This window comes from Hippocampus zosterae, chromosome 4 (assembly GCF_025434085.1).
Source record: "Hippocampus zosterae strain Florida chromosome 4, ASM2543408v3, whole genome shotgun sequence".
Lineage (NCBI taxonomy): Eukaryota > Metazoa > Chordata > Actinopteri > Syngnathiformes > Syngnathidae > Hippocampus > Hippocampus zosterae.
In genome coordinates, this window is record NC_067454.1 from 22,355,556 (window position 1) to 22,377,013 (window position 21,458).

Below are 21,458 nucleotides of genomic sequence, written 5' to 3' on the forward strand. Positions count from 1 at the left end.
GAAAATGCCTTCCTGAAGAAATAAATGTACGACTGTAACAGAGTTCCACACAACGCAGACAATACTACTATTCATTCATTCATTCATTCATTCATTCATTCATCTTCCGTACCGCTTGATCCTCACTAGGGTCGCGGGGGATGCTGGAGCCTATCCCAGCTGTCTCCGGGCAGTAGGCGGGGGACACCCTGAATCGGTTGCCAGCCAATCGCAGGGCACACATAGACGAACAACCATCCACGCTCACACTCACCCCTAGGGACAATTTAGAGTGTTCAATCAGCCTGCCATGCATGTTTTTGGAATGTGGGAGGAAACCGGAGCACCCGGAGAAAACCCACGAAGACCCGGGGAGAACATGCAAACTCCACACAGGGAGGCCGGAGCTGGAATCGAACCCGGTACCTCTGCACTGTGACTACTACTGTACTAATAATAATAATAATAAATATTATTGTTATTTTTTGTAATAATACATTTTATTTATAAGCGTCTTTCAAAGCAATCAAGGACACTTTACAATCAAGGACAAAACAAATAACAATAAACCACAGATAAAATTATAAATAATAAAAGAAGAGATCAATTTAAATTGAGTCTGTGATTTTGGATAGGTAGGTTTTGATATGGGAATTGAATGTAGGAAGAGAGTCAATATTACAGATGTTGGGTGGAAGTGAGTCCCAGAGTTTGGGGGCAGAGCGGCTGAAAGCTCTACACCTCATCGTGCTGAGACGGGCAGAGGGTAGATAGAGGTGGTGGGAGGATGAGGACCTGAGGGAACGAGAGGGAACGGAAATTTGAAGATCAAACAGATAGGGCGGGGGGCGGTGTTGTGGGGGGCATGGTTATGGATGGCTTTAAATGTATAGAGAAGTATTTTGTAGTTGATTCTAAATTTGACAGGGAGCCAGTGGAGCTGTCGGAGGATGGGGGTGATGTGATGAAAGCCCCCCTCCTTAATCATTCAAGTGATGACCCGAGCTGAAGAATTCTGGACCCCTTGAAGTTTATGGAGGAATTTGTGATAGACACCAAAAAGAAGTGAATTGCAATCTTCTATATATATATTGCGCGTCGTCCCGCACGCGGTCTGTCCTTCCGTCTGTCACTTTTCAAAACGTACCTACTTCACCGCGCCGCTGCGCGCCGCCACTGCGCGCCGCCACTGCGCGCCGCCACTGCGCCGCTCAGGCAGTGGCTCACTACGATCGCGCGGGCATCTTAGCGAAAAAATGTTGTCTACCCACAAGCATTGCAATGAAATTGTTAGTTATTTAGTAGAGCTAAACATCTCTTTATTTTCGCGATAAGCAATGAAGATGAACAAAAAGTTGAACTAAGCAACAACACTTTTGTGGGCCCGGAGGGCGGTGAACCACCACCTTACCAGCCTTCCGCAGGAATTTGCATCCAAATGACAGAAGCACAGAACATTTGTCATATTTTCTACTTTAGACGTGGAACAGCTCAAGACTTAATATAAACCTTGCCTATAGCGGTTGTCAGTAAAAGCAAGAGTAGGCGCACCACAAACAGTTTAAGTGTGGTTCTCAAAATCACATGAATTACAAATAATTTTGTATTTTACAATAATATTTACTTGGATTTATTATATGTACCTGTGGCAAGAAAGCAAATAGTGGAGTCTTGTGCTGAAATGCACGGATGCAGTTTGTGAATAGGGCACTGATGAATCAAAGTTCTCAAAATATCTCTTCATTCTGCACATTTCCTCTTCTTTGCGGATATTTGTTTCTTCTATGACAATCACATCAAATTTTTGTGCTTCAATAAAAATATCTGTGTGGTAGAGAGCAACTTTTTAAATTATTTTACCATTGTAATATAGAAGGCAAAGGCTGATAAAGTAAAAAGGGCATAGTGTACATCTAAAGGTTTGCTATGGCATAGCAGTATAAGGATTACTTACATAATTACTTACTTACTTGGGCAGGAAGAGAATACATGTACATACTCAGGCTACAAAATGTGTAACTGTAGTTAGAAGACAAAGACACAGAATAAAATTACAGGTACATTAATTTAAATTGAAACTGAAATCTGATTAATTTGCAGGATTATGTTGGGGGGTTTTACGTGGGGAAAGAGACACTAGCAGTTGAGTCAGCTTTAAAATTACTGGTAGTTGGCCAAACATTCTTTCCTACAGTAAAGATAATTGGTCACAATCTGTCTCAATAGATCTCTGTTGCTCATTCCTGGTCAATTTTTGCTGGTCAGTAAGCAAGCAAATGACACAGATACATTTGGCCTAAAAGCGATCGGTTTCGAACGTGGTTCAAAAGGAACGGGTGGTGACCGTTTGTATGATATTCACTGGAGGGCCTAATCATTTTAAATGCCGGTAACATTATCAAAGATATGTGTGAACTGTCAAAATCATCATGACTACTGGTTACTTGTGGGAGAGCTAACCTGACGCTCGCACCTTGGAAGTAAATATTTCACTAATTCCCGTCACAAATACCCCACATCTTTACTATTTAAACACCATATTACCACCATCATCATTTTTTTTCACGGTTGATGTCACGTATCATAGTCATCAAATCAAAATTATGAATGAATACGTCTCTTTTTTTTACCTTTCACACAAACACTGGTTCCTCTCGGTGAGCCGTCACCTTACCGTGGTGGAGGGGTTTGTGTGTCCCAATGATCCTAGGAGCTAAGTTGTCTGGGGCTTTATGCCCCTGGCAGGGTCACCCATGGCAAACAGGTCCTAGGTGAGGGACCAGACAAAGCACGGCTCACAAAGCCCCTTATGAAAAATAAAATCGATCCTACTCAGTTTCCCTTGCCCGGACGCGGGTCACCGGGGCCCCACTCTGGAGCCAGGCCTGGAGGTGGGGCTCGTTGGCGAGCGCCTGGTGGCCGGGCCTACACCCATGGGGCCCGGCCGGGCTCAGCCCGAAGAGGCAACGTGGGTCCCCCTTCTCATGGTCTCACCACCCGTGGGAGGGGTCAAAGGGGTCGGGTGCAATGCGAGCTGGCACACATGTTTTTGGAATGTGGGAGGAAACTGGAGTCCCTGGAGAAAACCCACGCAGGCATGGGGAGAACATGCAAACTCCACACAGGAAGCCCAGAGCCAGAATGAAACCCTGCACCTCTGCATTGTGAGGCTGATGTGCTAACCAGTCGATCACCGGGCCTCGCGCAAGTAATTAGTCGTATGTAACATATTACATTTTGGAAGTCACTTGCACAACATTTTTCATTGTTGACCGACACTAACCTCACACAGGAAATTGTGATATTTGATCTCAAAATTAACCCATGACACTCGACAAAGTTGAGGGCATGTTTCCAAACTGCAGAAAGTGTTTCTCGAATTAGATGTAAGCACCACATCTTCTGAAAGTATCTTCAAATCTGAGTTAAGCGAGTTCTCCTCCGCCCTCTCCCTCACCAGTAAATCTATTATGTGTTAGAATCTGTTTTTGTGATGCACAATATCAAATTATTCTCACCAACAAGGTCTCATTCTCCATGAGGAAGATATTCACTGATGTCTGCCTTTCTCACGGTTAAATCCAAAGACCAGCCCCCTTAATTCCAGGAGCCAAACATGAGGTCACATTTTTAGCTATCGAAGGGGAACCAGCGGAGAGCGATATCGCTGGTGCTCTTTAAAATCACTGACAAGGAAATAAATGTCGGGAATAGGAAAAAAACAGAGGAGTCTCATTGTTGTGAGAAAAAAAAAAACTGTTTCTTTTCTTGGAGAAAGAAAGAAGTGGGACATTTGAAATGAGCGACTTAAAAGCAAGAGGTTCTCTGACAACTTTTGGAGTTAAGTACCGGTACTAAGAGCAAATGACAATAATACAGTATTAATAATATAGTGAAAATGGTTCCATAGTAATTATTGAGCATGTCCAAACTCCAATCTATATTAAAAAAATGTGAGAAAGTGATCTTGCCATGCATTGCTCATCATGAGGTTGCTGAATAAATTGAAATAGAAGGAGGACAAATAACCTATGACAAAATGATTACCTGTATTGTAGATTTTGTGATGTGATAACAGTATTCAGTGAACGTTCACGTGAAAGAGAGTTGAGACGCAATTTCCTTCCGACAAAGGCAATCAATCCAGAAGGAATTTAGTGACAGAGCACAGTGCTTTTTGTATGAAGAGGGCAGAGAATAAGTACCGGTAGAAAGAAAAGAAGGTGAGGTAGAAAGAAATGTTTGTCATCAAAGGTCATACCAACTCTTTCTGCTGCACTGTGGATGACACTGAGTAACATTTGTTTCTACTAAAGTCCTCTGCCACCTCTTATGTTTTTTCAAGGAAATATGAGAAGACGTACCTGCGCAATTCACTTGAGAAACAAACCAAAAAATAAAAAATGGTGGTTGCAGATGCACTCCTTAAGTTCACTGCTCTGTATTTTGTTCGGTGGTGATTGGCGGTCACACTGGGCTCGTTCCAGAAATTGTCCTCATTCCCATCTTTTATTCGATAGCTGGCCTAGAACATGCAATGCTCTGTCACCCTGACCAGCACCATCCATATGATAAAATGCTCCAGTGAGACAAATGAGATACACAGCTTGGAATTTTCAGGCAACTGTCCAATCGATCAGATTGTGAGTGTAGAGACATCCTCAGACCCACATTAGAAACATGAGGAACCCATCACAATATCGCAGTCCAGGAGGAAGGAATGTACTGACATCCGAGGCAGACTACGAGCCAAAGCGTAATGCGCCTTTGAGCCGATGGGATTCAGCCACACCTTCCCACTGACACTCTGATTTCCCAAAAGAAAACTTTGCAAGACTTACAGAAAGTACAAAATAGGCCAAAATCCCACAACATTGAATACCTAAGGTAGAAAAGCGCTGTACAAGCGAAAGCCCACCTACCACTTACAAATAGATAATGGGGCCCGGCACACGGTGCGTCATCTACGTTATGGGAATGTCGGCCTCAGGTAGAGTTTCCACTTTCAGTTGCGCTCTTTCCTTCACCACAAAAGACCAATGCAAAGTCCGAATCAGTGCATACACTGCGCCAACTTGCCTGCAAGATACTTATACTTCTCCACGTAGGGCAGGATCTTATCGATGAGCACTTCACCCTTTTCCGATTGAGTATCATGGTTTTAGAATTGCAGCTGCTGGTTAGCATCCCAACTGCTTCACACTTAGCTATAAACCACTCCAAGAGTTGACAATTTGGGCTTTAAATTATGTCGACTTTGGCATTCATTTGTTAAGTTCTGCTGCTCTCCTGCAAGGGTGCAGCCAAAAACCAACTAAGAACAGGTATCATTTTGAACCTACAACTGTGCGGTAAATTACGTACATGTGTGCAATTATTACAAAAACATCACGTTGCAGCTGGTGTTGATGGTTCCATTCACTGTCCAACCTTGCTCACTGTTTAGTCTTAACACTTATATCTTCCCAACCACATCCTCGGAAAGGTGGTTGCGTCCCTAAACTTCCACACAGTGCACCAAGCATTCTTGAATATAAATGTGAGTATATAATGGATAGATGTATAATGGTTATAGATGTGAGTACATAATAAAGAATATTTCTTTATTAAAAGCAGAAGCGTTGTTCATTGCAGGCATAGTCAATTAATGATTGCAGGCATAAGCATTCTTCTTTGCATGCATAATTAATCAATCAATCACTCAATATCAATATAACATTAATAATAACATTCATGATAAGCAAATGTATGATAGCTAAAAATAATCAACATATCAAGGGGCCTCGTATCGTCGAGCTTCTAGGCGTGATTAAATAATCCAACTGAGGATATACATTCTTCTGCTTATTGATGTGATTATAGCAAGCATTAAGATAAAATAACCAGCGCATGTTCATTTGTGCAGATCCATCAAATAAAGTTCCGATAAAGACCTTTTTGAATTAATGAATTAATTATTGTAATGTCACAATAATGGTAAAAAGTCAAGGGACTGACTCCTTTTGCAAGACACTGTACATTCAAATGCTAGCTATACCCTGGCAGTATATGGATAACTAACATACAATATATAGTGATCCACCAGACTGACTGTTTCTAGATGACCACGTGCTTGAAAAAAGATGAATAAATGATGTGAATTTATGCCTTCACTGTGGTATTTATTTTTGTACCACATTCTCAAGAGACCACATTGAAAACATCCTCATTAAAGTTTGGTTTTGACATATGAAACCCAAAGGTGCAGAGGACAATGAATATCAAGAAAATCACGAAACAAAGACGATCAATCACAGCAGCAGCAAATTTCCAATCACCGCGCATGGCCTCCACCTGTTGCTGGTCACGGAAATGTTTAGCAATATAGCGCACTTCATCAAGGATGTTGGCGAGCTGTGATTCGCTGCTGCTGACTGTGGGGCTTGGATATTTGGTGAGAAGAAGCTCTCCCTCACCAGGCTCTGGTGAGGCCGAGTGACCACTCTCCATTTTGGCTTTGACATCCATGCTGGTCGGATTGCTCTGTGTTTTGTCCTCACCTGGACGCTTCATGCGCAGAAACCAGGCACACCATTCAAGGAGGCCCACACGGATCTTTGGAATCAAGCAACAAAAAGAGATATGACTCATTAATATTGTTCATATGAAATGCATTGCTGAGTTATCCCATGAGGGATGTTACCAAATGACGAAGCAGCTCTTTCAGTAACCTATCCTCACAAGAGTTGCGGGGCTTGCTAGAGTCTATCCCAGCTGTCTTCGGGGAGTAGGTAGGGGACACCCTGAACCGGTTGCCAGCCAGTCACAAGGCACACATAGACGAACAACCACCCGCGCTCACTCTCAAACCGAGGGACAATTATAGGTGTTTGATTAACCTGCCACACATGTTTTTGGAATGTGGAAGGAAACCGGAGTACCTGGAGAAAACCCACGCAGGTACGGGGAGAACATGCAAACTCCACACAGGAAGCCCAGAGCCAGAATCAAACCCTGCACCTCTGCACTGTGAGGCAGACGTGATAACCAGTCAATCACTGAGGCGCCTATATTCTGAGTAAATTTATCATATTTCTTCCCCTTTATTTTCATTATAATGAATGTAAATGTCAAGTCTACATTTATGTGCGTGTTGTAATGCCTGATTTTGTTAATATTCGTTTTATTTTGTCTTTTCAATTGCACTGTCCATCCAGAAACTTTTCATTTGATATACTTTTGTGAATGGGAGTCACATCTTGGACAAGCCCTTCTGGCTTCATTCCCTCCTTGTGCTTTTTTAAATTGTGCTAAATGAATTAGGTGTGTTCGTATATGTTCAAACATATTTGCAAACCACTGCCACCATGTTGCGTATCAATAATGAGAATTGATTGTATGTCGATGAACATTTCATGCCACTTGTTCTCACATCACACCATTACAGAGTCCCACAGCATATCTTCTCTCTCATCTCTATACTGTATGTTGCATTTCACCCTGGCGAGGGCAGTTACAGAGTTCCCAACAGATGTAGTGTGTTGGCTTGCCAAAAGTTTACAGGAACTACCTGCATGTGTCTGCCAATACAGTACAAGTTAAGGGATTAGATTTTGATTCAACAAGAAATAAACCAGTACAACATAAAGGTTAAGCTGAACAAACATTCATGGTGAGGATGATTTTCTCTCATACAACGAAATGGACACTCACCCACTTTGGCATCCTTACTGCATTAGGGTCACGATGGTGAACTTGTAGGACCACAACCGTGAGAATCACAGAGAGCGCAACAATGCCCATGGTGATGACAAAGTACTGAACTAGAAAGTGAAAGAATAGTGGAAAAGATTATTGGTCAATTAATTCATCTATCGGATACAGTATACCACTTCTCCTGATCAGTGTGGGGTAAACTGGAGCCTGTCTCCTCTGATTCAGGGCTCAAACAAATTGTAGCTCAAGTGCAGATATGAAAGAGTGAAGCAAATACCTGGCCAGCATTTTGGGGGGCTGCTTAATTTAATTGAAACCCTTCCAGACAGATTCTGAAATTCCCCGCTTACCTATTAGAGGGGCAGAGTCTGAAGTGGCCGGCATAATTTCTGCAAGTAGCAGCATGAAGACGATAAGGGAGAGTAGGACTGTGATTCCTGAAAATACCAAATCTCAGTTAGTGTTTCAAAACCAAACCTGCAAAGCCTTTGTTTCTTACATACAAACATGCAGAACAACACATATTGTTTTGATGAAGTAACTGTTACTGTCATTTAAAGAAATAGTAGTTTCCCCAAAAATCCCATGTTTGTTGAATGGTAAACATTGCATCGTTACACAGAGCACACGCTTTTTAACACTTGAGATTTGTCAGTAATTTGAAAAAATAGCACACTTGTGTGGACTAACTAATAGTATATAGTTTTTAAAAATAAATTTTGCCATAGGAGGTTTCGGCCTGACACCAGTGATGCGTGCGTGTGCATGTGCGTGTGCGTTATTGTGACAAATGTGGTTGCGGGAGACGAATATTACTTTGTCAGCATCACCACTTGCTTATTTCACAACTAGTCAAACTTGTTAAGTGAAACTCTAGCTAGCATGAACCTTGCATTACAAGCAATTACTTAATTTGGAGGTAAGTTTTAACTCTGATGATAAATAGACCCCGTTTTTATTAGGATGTTATTAGGCTATCAATACAAATTTAAATTCCAGAGGAATCACAATTGTTGGTTACATAGAATTTTAACAAAATTAAAGTCAATAACTCTACCCAGCGTTATCTTCTCCCCTGAGTCAGCAGGCAGCAGGAAGACGAAAAGGGCCAAAATGGAGATCAGGATACAAGGGATGAGCAGATTGAGTACATAGAAGAGAGTCCGTCTGCGCATCACTATGGTGTACGTGACATCAGGATAGGGTTCCGTACAGCACTCATAAATGTGGTCATTCTTCTTTCCTGAAACCACTGTGAGGCAAAATGAAACATAATTGAGTGTACACTACTCATGGAAAATCTGGAAACAGTTCATGCAAAAAAATGATTGTTTTACAGTATCCATCCATCCCTCTAGTTCTGGGCGACATGGACAAAATTTTATATCTTGATACTCATGACAGATACCTCGATAACGACATGATAACAACAGAGATGGGCATTCCATCCCGAGGATGCCACAAAAAGCGCCTTGTATGAGAATCCATGGTTGTGATGCACAATGTCAAATTATTCTTACCAACAAGGTCCCACTCTCCATTAGGAACATATTCACTGATGTCTGCCTCGATCAGTGATAAGTCTAAAGAGAAGCCCCCATAAGTCCAGGAGCCAAACTTGAGGTCACATTTCTGGATGTCAAAGGGGAACCAGCGGGTATCAATTCGGCAGGTGCTCTTAAATATCCCTGACAGGGAAATAAATTCAAATAAGGAATTAAGAAGACACATAGTAGGGTGACATCATATTCATCTACTCTAAAGAAAGCAATGACACGCATAAAGTAATGAGACCCCCCCCCCCCAAAAAAAAAGCAGCAGGAAATCAACATCAGGAGTTCATGTATTGAGAAGAAATAATAATATGGTCAATGAAGACAGTAATCATTCAGGAGGCAAGTGCCATCCAAACTCAAATCCATATACAAAAAAAACGTGACAATGTAGCTGAACACACGGTCTTTCCATTGCATTGTTAATCATGAGGTCGATTGGGCACTGAATGGATGAAATAAGATAAATGGGCAAGTGAACTACTTCGAAATTACATACAAAATCAAAGATTTCTCAAAAGAAACAACCCCCCCCAAAAAAGTGCAACGTGACTCAATGACAATCTGTTTAAATGCATAGCATTGAAAAAGTGATGGTTGAGAGGCAATTTCTTCAAGGCAATCAATGCCGGCAATCAATGCAGAAGAAACACTTTGAGAGAGCCATTTGTGCTGGAATTAATTCAAATGATGAGGCAAGACGACCGAACAGATGTTTTTTCTTGAAGGGTGAAGAGGGGGTGAAGCGTTTCACAGTGAAGGGAGTAATCAAGGACAACAGCTTCTGTCACACTAATGCACATGTACTTCAAAATTGACAAACATAATCGGACACTTGAGTTACTGAAGGCTCAATAAGTTAAATGAATGTGTTCAATAATGCTTTTGTGCAAGCGCGAGGGTGAACTACAATTTTCCTTACCTGGAGGGATACGCAAGCATTTGCCAGAGGAGCTAACCACAATTTTGGAATTGAAGGTGGGATCAAAGTTTTGGTCGGCACTGTGGATGACATAGATTCTATTTTGACACACCTTTCAAAGCCATTTTTGACTGGACCTGTAAAAATACTTTGATCATGCAAAAGCACCAGTGAGTGAGCATGCACCGTACTGAATATTTGAATGATGATTTTGTAAAATGTCAACGCCCTGCTATTAAATGGAATTGCAAGAGCACCTTGGCAGCATTTTTTAAAATCTGCTGCTTTACAGTGGAGGGTAGGAACAGAACACAAGCTTTTCCCTTGACTTAATATAAGTCTTGTTTGATCGCTCAGTCTTGCATGTGTGCTTTGGGGTCCTACTTTAGAAAAATGATGTCAAAATAGTGTATATTTTTTTCAGCTGGCATAATTAGCTAATTCAATTTTTCTGGTATGTTGGTTGTTTTGGCCTTTCTTTTTAGTTCTGTTCTGAATGCAGTTAAAATAAATACAAAAATAAATAAAATAGCGTGGTTGCAAATCCTTGAAAGTATTTTATATACATGTGTGTACTTTGTGCAACTTGGCTTCAAATGTTGTCACTAATGACAGGTGCAGTACGGTATACTGAGTGCCATTTGAAAGTAAATGACTTTTACACGAGTGGTGCCATTATGGCTGTGTACATGCTGTATAGGACATCTTAAATGTCTTGCATACTGGCATGATTCTGCTTTGTTTTCAGTTCCGGCTACAGTGGATTTCAGTCAAGACTGCCATGCCGACCGCCCAGTGTTGGATTTTTCGCCTTGCTCACGACTCTGTCTCCAAGTGTTCGAATTTTATATTACCGTATATGTTTATGCCTCGCCATATTTTTTGCATTATTTTGCATGAAAGTAGTTTTTTTGTTTGTTAATCATAATCTCAGTTTATACTGTATGCATTTTGGGGTTTCTTGTATTTTCAGAACAAGACATTTTGATTCATTCTTGTCCTCCATCCATCCATCCATCCATCTTCTACCGCTTATCCGGGACCGGGTCGCGGGGACAACAGCTTTAGCAGGGAAGCCCAGACATCCCTCTCCCTAGCTACTTCTTCCAGCTCTCCCCGGGGGATCCCGAGACGTTCCCAGGCCAGCTGGGTGACATAGTCTCTCCAGCGTGTCCTGGGTCTTCCTCGGGGTCTCCTCCCGGTGGGACATGCCCGGAACACCTCACCAGGGAGACGCTCAGGAGGCATCCGAATCAGATGCCCAAGCCACCTCATCTGGCTCCTCTCGATGTGGAGGAGAAGCGGCTCGACTCTGAGCCCCTCCCGGATGACCGAGCTTCTCACCTTATCTCTAAGGGAGAGCCCGGAGACCCTGCGGAGAAAACTCATTTCGGCCGCTTGTATCCGGGATCTCGTTCTTTCGGTCACGACCCATAGCTCGTGACCATAGATGAGGGTTGGAACGTAGATCGACCGGTAAATTGAGAGCTTCGCCCTTTGGCTCAGCTCCTTCTTCACCACGACAGACCGATACAACGTCCGCATCACAGCAGACGCTGCACCGATCCGCCTGTCGATCTCTCGCTCCCTCCTGCCCTCACTCGTGAACAAGACCCCAAGATACTTAAACTCCTCCACTTGGGGCAAGATCTCCCCCCCGACCCGGAGGGGGCACTCCACCCTTTTCTGACTGAGGACCATGGTTTCAGATTTGGAGGTGCTGATTTTCATCCCAACCGCTTCACACTCGGCTGCGAAACGCTCCAGTGAGAGTTGGAGAGCCCTGTTTGAAGGAGCCAACAGCACCACATCATCTGCAAAAAGCAGGGATGCAATACTGAGGCCACCAAAACGGACCCCCTCAACGCTTCGGCTGCGCCTAGAGATTCTGTCCATGAAGGTTATGAACAGAATCGGTGACAAAGGGCAGCCTTGGCGGAGTCCTACCCTCACTGGAAACGATTCCGACTTACTGCCGGCAATGCGAACCAAACTCTGACATCGGTGGTATAGTGACCGAACAGCCCGTATCAGGGGGTTCGGGACTCCATACCCACGAAGCACCCCCCACAGAACTCCCCGAGGGACACGGTCAAACGCCTTCTCCAAGTCCACAAAACACATGTAGACTGGTTGGGCGAATTCCCACATACCCTCGAGAACCCTGCTAAGGGTGTAGAGCTGGTCCACTGTTCCACGGCCGGGACGAAAACCACACTGCTCCTCCTCAATCTGAGGCTCGACTTCCTGACGGACCCTCCTCTCCAGCACCCCTGAATAGACCTTACCAGGGAGGCTGAGGAGTGTGATCCCTCTGTAGTTGGAACACACCCTCCGGTCCCCCTTTTTAAAAAGAGGGACTACCACCCCAGTCTGCCAATCCAGAGGCACTCTCCCCGTTGACCACGCGATGTTGCAGAGGCGTGTCAACCAGGACAGCCCCACAACATCCAGAACCTTGAGGAACTCTGGGCGGATCTCATCCACCCCTGGGGCCTTGCCACCGAGGAGCTTTTTAACCACATCGGTGACTTCAACCACAGAGATAGGAGAGCCCACCTCAGAGTCCTCAGGCTCTGCTTCCTCCAAGGAAGGCGTGTTGGTGGAGTTGAGGAGGTCTTCGAAGTACTCTGCCCACCGGTTCACAACGTCCCGAGTCGAAGTCAGCAGCGCCCCATCCCTACTGTACACAGTGTTAGTGGTGCACTGCTTCCCCCTCCTGAGACGTCGGATGGTGGACCAGAATTTCCTCGAAGCCGTCCGGAAGTCGGCTTCCATGGCCTCACCGAACTCTTCCCATGCTCGGGTTTTTGCCTCGGCGACCACCGAAGCTGCGTTCCGCTTGGCCAGTCGGTACCCGTCAGCTGCCTCTGGGGTCCCACAGGCCATAAAGGCTCGATAAGACTCCTTCTTCAGCTTGACGGCATCCCTTACTGCTGGTGTCCACCAGCGAGTACGAGGGTTGCCGCCACGACAGGCACCAACCACCTTACGGCCACAACTCAGATTGGCCGCCTCAACAATAGAGGCAGGGAACATGGTCCACTCAGACTCAATGTCCCCCGTCTCCCCCGGAACATGGGAAAAGCTCTGTCGGAGGTGGGAGTTGAAACTCCTTCTGACAGGGGATTCCGCCAGACACTCCCAACAAACCCTCACAATACGTTTGGGTCTGCCAGGACGGACCGGCATCTTCCCCCACCATCGGAGCCTACTCACCACCAGGTGGTGATCAGTTGACAGCTCCGCCCCTCTCTTCACCCGAGTGTCCAGAACATGCGGCCGCAAATCCGATGACACGACCACAAGGTCGATCATCGAACTACGGCCTAGGGTGTCCTGGTGCCAAGTGCACATGTGGACACCCTTATGTTTGAACAAGGTGTTCGTTATGGACAGTCCGTGACGAGCACAGAAGTCCAATAACAAAACACCACTCGAGTTCTGATCGGGGGGGCCGTTCCTCCCAATCACGCCCCTCCAGGTCTCACTGTCATTGCCCACGTGAGCATTGAAGTCCCCCAGTAGAACAAGGGAGTCCCCAGCAGGAGTACTCTCCAGCACACCCTCCAAGGACTCCAAAAAGGGTGGGTATGCTGAGCTGCTGTTTGGTGCATATGCACAAACAACAGTCAGGACCCGTCCCCCCACCCGCAGGCGGAGGGATGCAACCCTCTCGTCCACCGGTGTGAACCCCAATGTACAGGAACTGAGCCGGGGGGCAATAAGTATGCCCACACCTGCTCTGCGCCTCTCACCGTGAGCAACTCCAGAGTGAAAGAGAGTCCAACCCCTATCAAGAGGACTGGTACCAGAACCTAGGCTGTGTGTGGAGGCAAGTCCGACTATATCCAGTCGGAACTTCTCTGCCTCACACACCAGTTCGGGCTCCTTCCCTGCCAGAGAGGTGACATTCCATGTCCCAAGAGCTAGCTTCTGCAGCCGAGGATCGGACCGCCAGGGTCCCCGCCTTTGGCTGCCGCCCAGCTCGCATCGCACCCGACCCCTTTGACCCCTCCCACGGGTGGTGAGACCATGAGTCATTCTTGTCCTTTCCTTGCCTTTTGCAAGTGTTTTTGGTTTGTTTCATTTTTTCTCTTTTATTGTAACGAGCATCATTTGTTGTACTTTGTCGGTCTTGTGCATTTTTGTATTACGAAACTAACATTTTTTGTCAATTATGAGTGCACATTTGACGAGTCAAATTCTGTCCAGAGAACTCTGAATTTCCTGACAGATACTACTGTGAGCAGTGTGTCCTTTTCTGCTTTTCTCTGTTTGCGTAACTACAGTATTTCTAAATGTGAAAGGAGGTTCCCTAATTGTTTTGTCCAAGAATGTACAGCAAATACTTTATTTACCTTAAAACCACATTTTTTGTTGATTACTATTTATTTATTTGAGGTTTATTTTTTTTCAAGAGCCTAGCTTTTTTGTTCTTTTTGTCTTTTGTTTTGTCACATGTTGTTTGTTGTTTCATCGTGTGGACCTGATATGGACTGTTTTCAGCGTTTTTTGGCCACGACATTCGTCAAAGGAGAAGTATCTGTGCTTTGTGGTTGCGCCTTCTCGTCAGCACGCCTGTACCAGCACAGATTTTGATTGGGAGGAATGTCGGCACCATTGACTGTCGGTGCTGGACAGACCTGGGACGCTTGTGTTTTTGCGCCTGTAATGGGCAGCATTTTTCACACCCCGTTTTGTTCAGTGGATATGTCGGCGCTGTTGGACAGTCGGCATTGGTGCGGCTGGATGGATGGCTGCTGAAGTTGAGGATGGGGAGAGAGGAGCGTAGGCACAGAGCGCCGATGCGTATTTGGAACCGAGAGTCGCCGCTTGGAATTGACATGGATTTGCATTTTCGTCAATGGATGCTACAGCTTCTTGTTGACTCAAATAAACTTATTGTCATGTTGTTAATGCTCATATTTCATACAGTGACAAACCATTTAAGGACACAAATACTGTACGCTATTGACAGTACGTATAATACGCACCGTAAGTCAAGGACATTTGTAAGCAACAATAACAGTAGCACCACCACTACGACTACACATAATATAAAATTGTTAAAGTGCTCCTTTACACCCAAATCTGTCATGCTGCATACACAGGCGCATCCAGTTGTACCTGTTATAAAGTAGAATATCAGGCTTCCAAAGGAGATCACCAGGAATTCGTAGACTGTCCAAGCCCTCATATTGAGCTGCATCCCATTTTAATTTATAGTCATGCCAGGACTGTGGAGCAAAGAATTACAATTATAACAATTATTACAATTATATAGCATTTTTTCACAATTCACATGCACATGGGATGCCATTCGAGAAAGCGGGTTTTGTAAGAACTAAGTTAACCCACAAATGTGGTGAATTTTGAATTATCCAGTCCAGAAAATCGGTACGAGCGGTTCAGAGTCATTGCTTTTCAAAACATATCGCTACAAACTGTTGGCTGACTTTGTGTCAGTCCCCTCCCACCTGAGACAAACATGACTTAGCTGGAAATGTGAAGCCAGTGCGTAAACAAGTGCATTTGAATGTCTACATTCACTTGTGCATTATGTGCACGTGTTCAGCTCAAAGTGAACATACTAAGAGTTGGTTAGACTAATTAAGATCAGTCATTCTCGGACTGAATATTTAGAGTTCTCAATGTCAGAGGAAGTCAACTCAAAGTTGAACCACCTTTCTGGAATAACCCCCAATTTAGCAATTCAGCAAGCCAAAGCATGATGCCACATAAAAGTCTGAAACTCCACGGAGTACCAACACACATAAGCACATACACGACAATAGAGGCAGACAGTGTTGAACTCAGGTTAATGAAGAGATATATTTTCACCAATTGATGGGCAGGATGAGTCTTTCAGTTAATCTCAAACCGTCTTTTAAATTGCACAAACAATCTAATACAATATTGATGATTTTGTCAGTCTTGATGTAAAAAGTACGGTTTCACTGCTGCATCTTGTGGGTGGAATGAGGGGGAAACAGTAAACTAGTCTTCAGAAAAGGTCCAGGGTTTACAAAAAAGTGGTATACTGTATTCCACATGCAGGGTGCATCATTTAAAGCGGACCTGGGTCACTTGAAACATACTCGTGAATAAACCTTTTCAAATGTTTACATTTCTGATTTGAAATCAAACAAAACATATATTTGACATTGTAAAATTTTCATAGGACATTTGTGAGCTTTTATTGCCCAAAAAGGCATTCTATCAACAAACTAATGCTTTTATTGTGTTATTGTGTTATTGTGTTCAGACTTGGAAATCTTACCATTTGCAGCCAAATGTTGGTTGTCAACACCTGGCTCTTCTCATCCTGTGAGAAGAAGAAGAAAAAAAGATCGTTTGTGGCACCTATGAGTTTAAGATTGATAGTTAATCATGCTGGGCTGGCATTTGATATCTCTTCAAAATCCAATTGTATTACATACATACCTGTATGTACAATATATATATATATATATATATATATATATATATATATATTTATGTGTGTGTGTGTGTGTGTGTGTGTGTGCGTGCGTGCGTGTTTGTTTGTTTTCAAACTCAACTAGCAAATTGGTAGGTATTTTATTTGATGGCTAGTCTTGTAGCTTTTCAATAGTAACAACAATAATAATCGTAATAATAATAACAACAAGGTACACACCACATCCATGATCTGCTTCAGGATGATGCCGACTTCAACGTTAAGAATCTGAGATTCATTGTAGACTGGTCTCTCCAGTTTATTGTATCTATGCAACAGATCTTCAAACAGTCTGCTTTCACTTGGCCCTTGAATAGAAACTATATATACAGTATATAATTAGACAGTTTTAGTGTCGATTATCACTATTTGCTATTTCCACCCATTTCAGTTGGACAAAGCACTTTGTAAATATGTATTTTTAAAGACGCTATATATATGACGTTATTTCACAAGCAACCATGATTGGTGTGAAACAATTCAGACATTTCTGAAAGGTCTGTGGACCAGTCTTTGTTAGAAGCACCAAGAGCTAAACTGAGGCTCAGAGGGGATCGAGCCTTTTCTGTTGCTGGTCCCTCTCTCTGGAATGACCTCCCACTGAACATTCGGCAAGCCTACTCGCTGCCCATCTTTAAAGCCCTCCTCAAAACTCACTTGTATTCTTTGGCGTTCGACTCAGCATGACTTAGATTTGTTCTTGATTTTACTGCTTGGTGCTTTCCACCGCCTTTATTACCGATTCGTCTTACTGTTTATTGTGTATGTTAAATCGCTCCATGTACAGCACTTTGTATGCAGCGATGGCTGTTTGAAAGTGCTCTATAAATACTGTTGACTTGACATTTCCTATCATCTGTAATGATTGTTTTGTTTAGATTACATTTGTTTTTGTTTCATGATTTGCCTTGTCTTCCCGTATGCTTTGTCTTCTTTGTTTCCAGGTTGTTCTCGTCATCCTGGTCCTTTGTGTTAACCAATCAGCTCGCTCCTTTGTGTTTAGTCTGGACATTCCTTGTTGTCTCGTCAGTTAGTTCACTTCTTCCTTTCAGTCTTTGTTACATCATTGCTTCTTTTGGTGATCCTGTCAGTTCCCATTTGAGAGTCCAGTCCTGTTTTTGGTTCATTACCTGTGTGCAGTCCTTTGGACTCCTATTCATTAAGTCTTTATGATTACGTATGCCTTGTTTATCCTTTTGTTATTTCCATCCATCCATTTTCTAATCCCCTTACCCTCACAAGGCCGTACTGGGGCCTATTCCAGCTGTCTTCGGGCAGTAGGCGGGGTACTTCGCAAACAACCGTCCGCTCTCACACTCACACCTGGTTACAGAGTGTTCCATTAACCTGCCACGCAAGTTTTTGCAGGGTTGGACAGGGGAATAGGTGACGATGAGCAGATTGGACGTTGCTAAACGGATTCTGCACTGACTGATTGGGACAACATCTGAAGCGTTGGAGGCGCTGCAATGGAGGATTCTACATTGACCAACTGGGCTAGGTTTTGAGGAGGAACTACTTCACTGAGTGTGTCTCCCTGCAGCGACTCATCAAATTACATTATTCTAACTATCAATATATACCTCCATATTTTGTTAAATATTGCCCACTCTGCATCATTGCAGCCTGGCCATCCTGGTAGTAGGATCCCCATTTTGTTTGATAAAGAAACGTTCTGTTGGAACAGAGAGTATGGCTAAAAAAGGCTTTTTCATTCATTATTTATTCAGTCTTGAATATGGACTTTGCTGGGTAAACAAGAACGAATAAATAAACCTGTTGAGGACATCAATACGTGTCAAAGTGCAAAGATGTGTCAGTGCATGTGTTTTCATGAAACCAGGCCCATTCTAAGCATCAATAACTTTAGTCAGCTAAGAGTTATGTTTATACAACACACTTTATCAGGAAAGTACATTGGCATCATGAGATTCACAAAGCTCTATTAGAAGAAACAGTTAGATTCACAAATGCAGTCAGAGAGATTTAATTCAAAATGTTGGGGTTGTTGTTTGTGTGGTGTAGAACCATTTTGAAAGGAACATCCTACATTGCGTTGTATTGCCATTGTACACCACTGTAAATTACACTCACATTAACAAGCGTAATGCCGTTCTCTGGTATGCCAATCAAAGCTTAGCACTATGTTTTGTTTTATTTTCTTCTTAAATCGACCAGAAAATGAATGTGATACAACGTTTGGATTGTTTGAGTTCAGAGATCCCGGCTGTATTGATCGCTGCAGTTATGCATGAATTCTTGGAACAATGAAAATTGTGTAAACAAATACTAGTTCAGTGCGCACAAGTACTGTGCAACCTGGACCAGTATTTAACAAAATTTACTGAGCCAAGTTACATAAATTTCATTTGGGGGAAAAAAATCTCACTAAACCACTCACCAAGCCAATTATGGCACAAAAAGTGGACATCCAAACTAATTCTGTACTTGTAGTTTAACTGGCCTATTGATGGCATAAATGGAGGGAGGGAAAAACAATACGTTGTAATTTAAAAAAAAATAATTAAGTAAACATGGATCATTTTATGATATCTCAAAAACCATTGTATTCTTCCCAGTATACTGGTTGGAGAGGGACTGAGGGCACTTAATATCTCTCTCTCTGTATAGATAGATAGATAGCTAGATAGCTAGATAGATAGCTAGATAGATAGAGATCTATTTATCTCTCTGTCTATCTATCTATCATTTGTTTAAGCTCGACATGATACAACATGAGTGACCACAGCAAATACAAACAAGGACAGTGCAGGAGTCATGCACCACAGTGACTGTAAGAAAAAGTGATCCCCCTTCTTTGAAAAATCCATCTGAGTGAATTACTTTTTTTTTACATTTTGATTGAACAATCCTCATGGCTGCTTACCTTGGACAGTGCATGCACTCACCAGCAGAACAAGCAAAACATGATGTGTGTCCATGATGGTCCAGAAGAATGTGGATCCTAGTGGGGTGGCTTTTTTTTAATAACATTTGTGGAAACGTGCGTTTGTAGAATGACTCCTCCTACCAGATTGCAAACATTAACATGGCATGCTTGAAAATGTAATGAAAAGGTTACTGAATGTAGAAATGAATACCCTTCACACAATATATTGTTTTGGGGGTTGTTTTGTAGGTCTGTGAAAAAATACACAGTATTAAAAGTATTTTTGCAACATGTTGTGCAATACACTTGTAGTTGAGGAATGTTGGTTGAATCTTGTAATCTGATGAGTAACACCCAGATGCAGCTGGAGTTCATTTGACCTTGAAGTGAAAACACAGATGAAAAACAGATGTGGACATCCCCTTTACTGTGAAAGAAGATTTGCAGTCTTTACAATGATTTGTATTTTACACAAAGAACAGTGGAACATCCACAGCCCATTGCTTTTCTTCTTTACACTGGTCGATTTCCATTTTTTTCCTGTGTCAAAAAGGATGCCTCTCTAAGCAGTGACACAATCAAAGAATAATATCAAGGTTGGTTAAAAACCCAAAATATATCAATATAGAAAAACAAGACTAAGGGGAGTGTGGAATCTGGGAGGCGCGACAGAGTCCCTCAGAATGCATTTAAGAAATGCATTCTCATAAGTACTATTAGTGTTCTTAACTCCATATTACTGTCTGGATGTTCGCCACAGCTCTGACAGGAACTGCTCTTCCAGTTTTTCTCAGATGCTAAAACACAAAAGCCAATCCTCTCAACCAAATGACCGTGTCACGTCCCGTGTCCGCCAGCAGATGGCGGGTTTTCTCCTCCGCCATCAGCACACCTGCCCGTAATTTCGGGCTGATTACCCCCGTTTATTTAGAGACTCCGGCAGTCATCTCACTGCCGGAGAATTCCACGCCGCGCCATTGTTCCTTCGCGAAAGAAAACCCTAAATTAAATTTACTCGTTGCTTCCTAGCCTTCTGGCAATTGTCTAGTCGTTCAAGTTATTGATGGTAAGTAAATTATTTCCTATAGCCTATTCAGATCTTCCTCGCTTTTGTTTGCCGCGAGCGTTTTCTGTTGATACCTTATTTTTACCCTGGTCCTTATTTGACCAGCGCTTTTTGTTATTCTTCCTGTCGGGTATTTTGTGTTTTCGTATTAAAGACTCTTTTTGTTCTTTGACAAGATCTCGTTTTCTGTCTGCTATCTCGGGGATCCACTTCCTTATTTTTTGTTGTGCACGAAGCGATCTGTCTATCGCTTCGGGCACAACGTGACAGAATTCTCCGGCCACCATGGATCCCGCAGACATGGAAAAGATCTTGTCCGCTCTGTACCGACAAGAGCGACAGATGAGTCTGCAGGGCCAAGCCCTTACGGAACTCTGCAACGCGGTTTCCATGCTGGCTCATCGGTTCGATGATCTCGAACCCCGTTTGGTACAGGTGGAGACACGGGGAACACCTTCCCCCGTGGTTCGCCCTACCACCACTGAGGCTCCCGCATCATTCCCCACAATGATGAGGGAGCCCTCGCTTCCACACCCCCCACGTTACGGGGGTGAGCACGGGCAGTGTGGACAGTTTCTCCACCAATGCTCGCTCGTGTTCGACCAACAGCCTTCCGTCTATGCTAATGACGCCGCTAAAGTGGCATATATCATGAGCTTATTGACAGGTCCGGCGGCGTCATGGGCGATGGTGACGAGCGACGCGAAGCCGAGCCTCCGGTCTTCGCTCCACGAATTCGTCACGGCGTTCCGCCGGGTGTTCCACCATCCCGTGCGGGGCAGAGAGGCGGAGGGTCGGCTACTCGAACTCCACCAGGGAAGGCGATCGGTGGCGGATTACTCGATCGAGTTCCAGATATTGGCCGCCCAGAG

The 21,458-nt window shown here is 43.6% G+C and overlaps 1 protein-coding gene across 2 annotated transcripts; it reads right to left on the minus strand.

Moving 5' to 3' along the window:
* Positions 1-6,115: 6,115 nt before the first annotated feature.
* LOC127599316 (neuronal acetylcholine receptor subunit alpha-7-like) lies at positions 6,116-19,644 on the minus strand. Of its 2 annotated transcripts, none has more exons than XM_052063204.1 (10): positions 19,518-19,644; positions 16,811-16,950; positions 16,433-16,477; positions 15,280-15,389; positions 10,150-10,229; positions 9,195-9,362; positions 8,732-8,926; positions 8,025-8,111; positions 7,672-7,781; positions 6,116-6,573 (listed from the first exon to the last, which is right to left on the minus strand). In XM_052063204.1, exons 1-10 carry the CDS (start codon positions 19,570-19,572, stop codon positions 6,160-6,162), a joined length of 1,404 nt encoding a protein of 467 aa, XP_051919164.1. In that variant the 5' UTR covers positions 19,573-19,644; the 3' UTR covers positions 6,116-6,159. The 2 variants fall into 2 exon arrangements, with proteins under 2 accessions (XP_051919164.1, XP_051919163.1); XM_052063203.1 differs by having other exon boundaries at positions 19,540-19,638.
* Between the last annotated feature and the right edge of the window lie 1,814 nt (positions 19,645-21,458).

Bases quoted from the DNA above. Each gene is read 5' to 3' on its own strand.
- LOC127599316 (XM_052063203.1), bottom strand. From the start codon at position 19,624: ATGTTATTAAAAAAAAGCCACCCCACTAGGATCCACATTCTTCTGGAC. The intron at 8,927-9,194 runs GTAAGAATAATT...TTTGCCTCACAG, and splicing joins TGGAGAGTGGGACCTTGTTG to TGGTTTCAGGAAAGAAGAAT. The intron at 8,112-8,731 runs GTAGAGTTATTG...TGGTATTTTCAG, and splicing joins AGGGGAGAAGATAACGCTGG to GAATCACAGTCCTACTCTCC.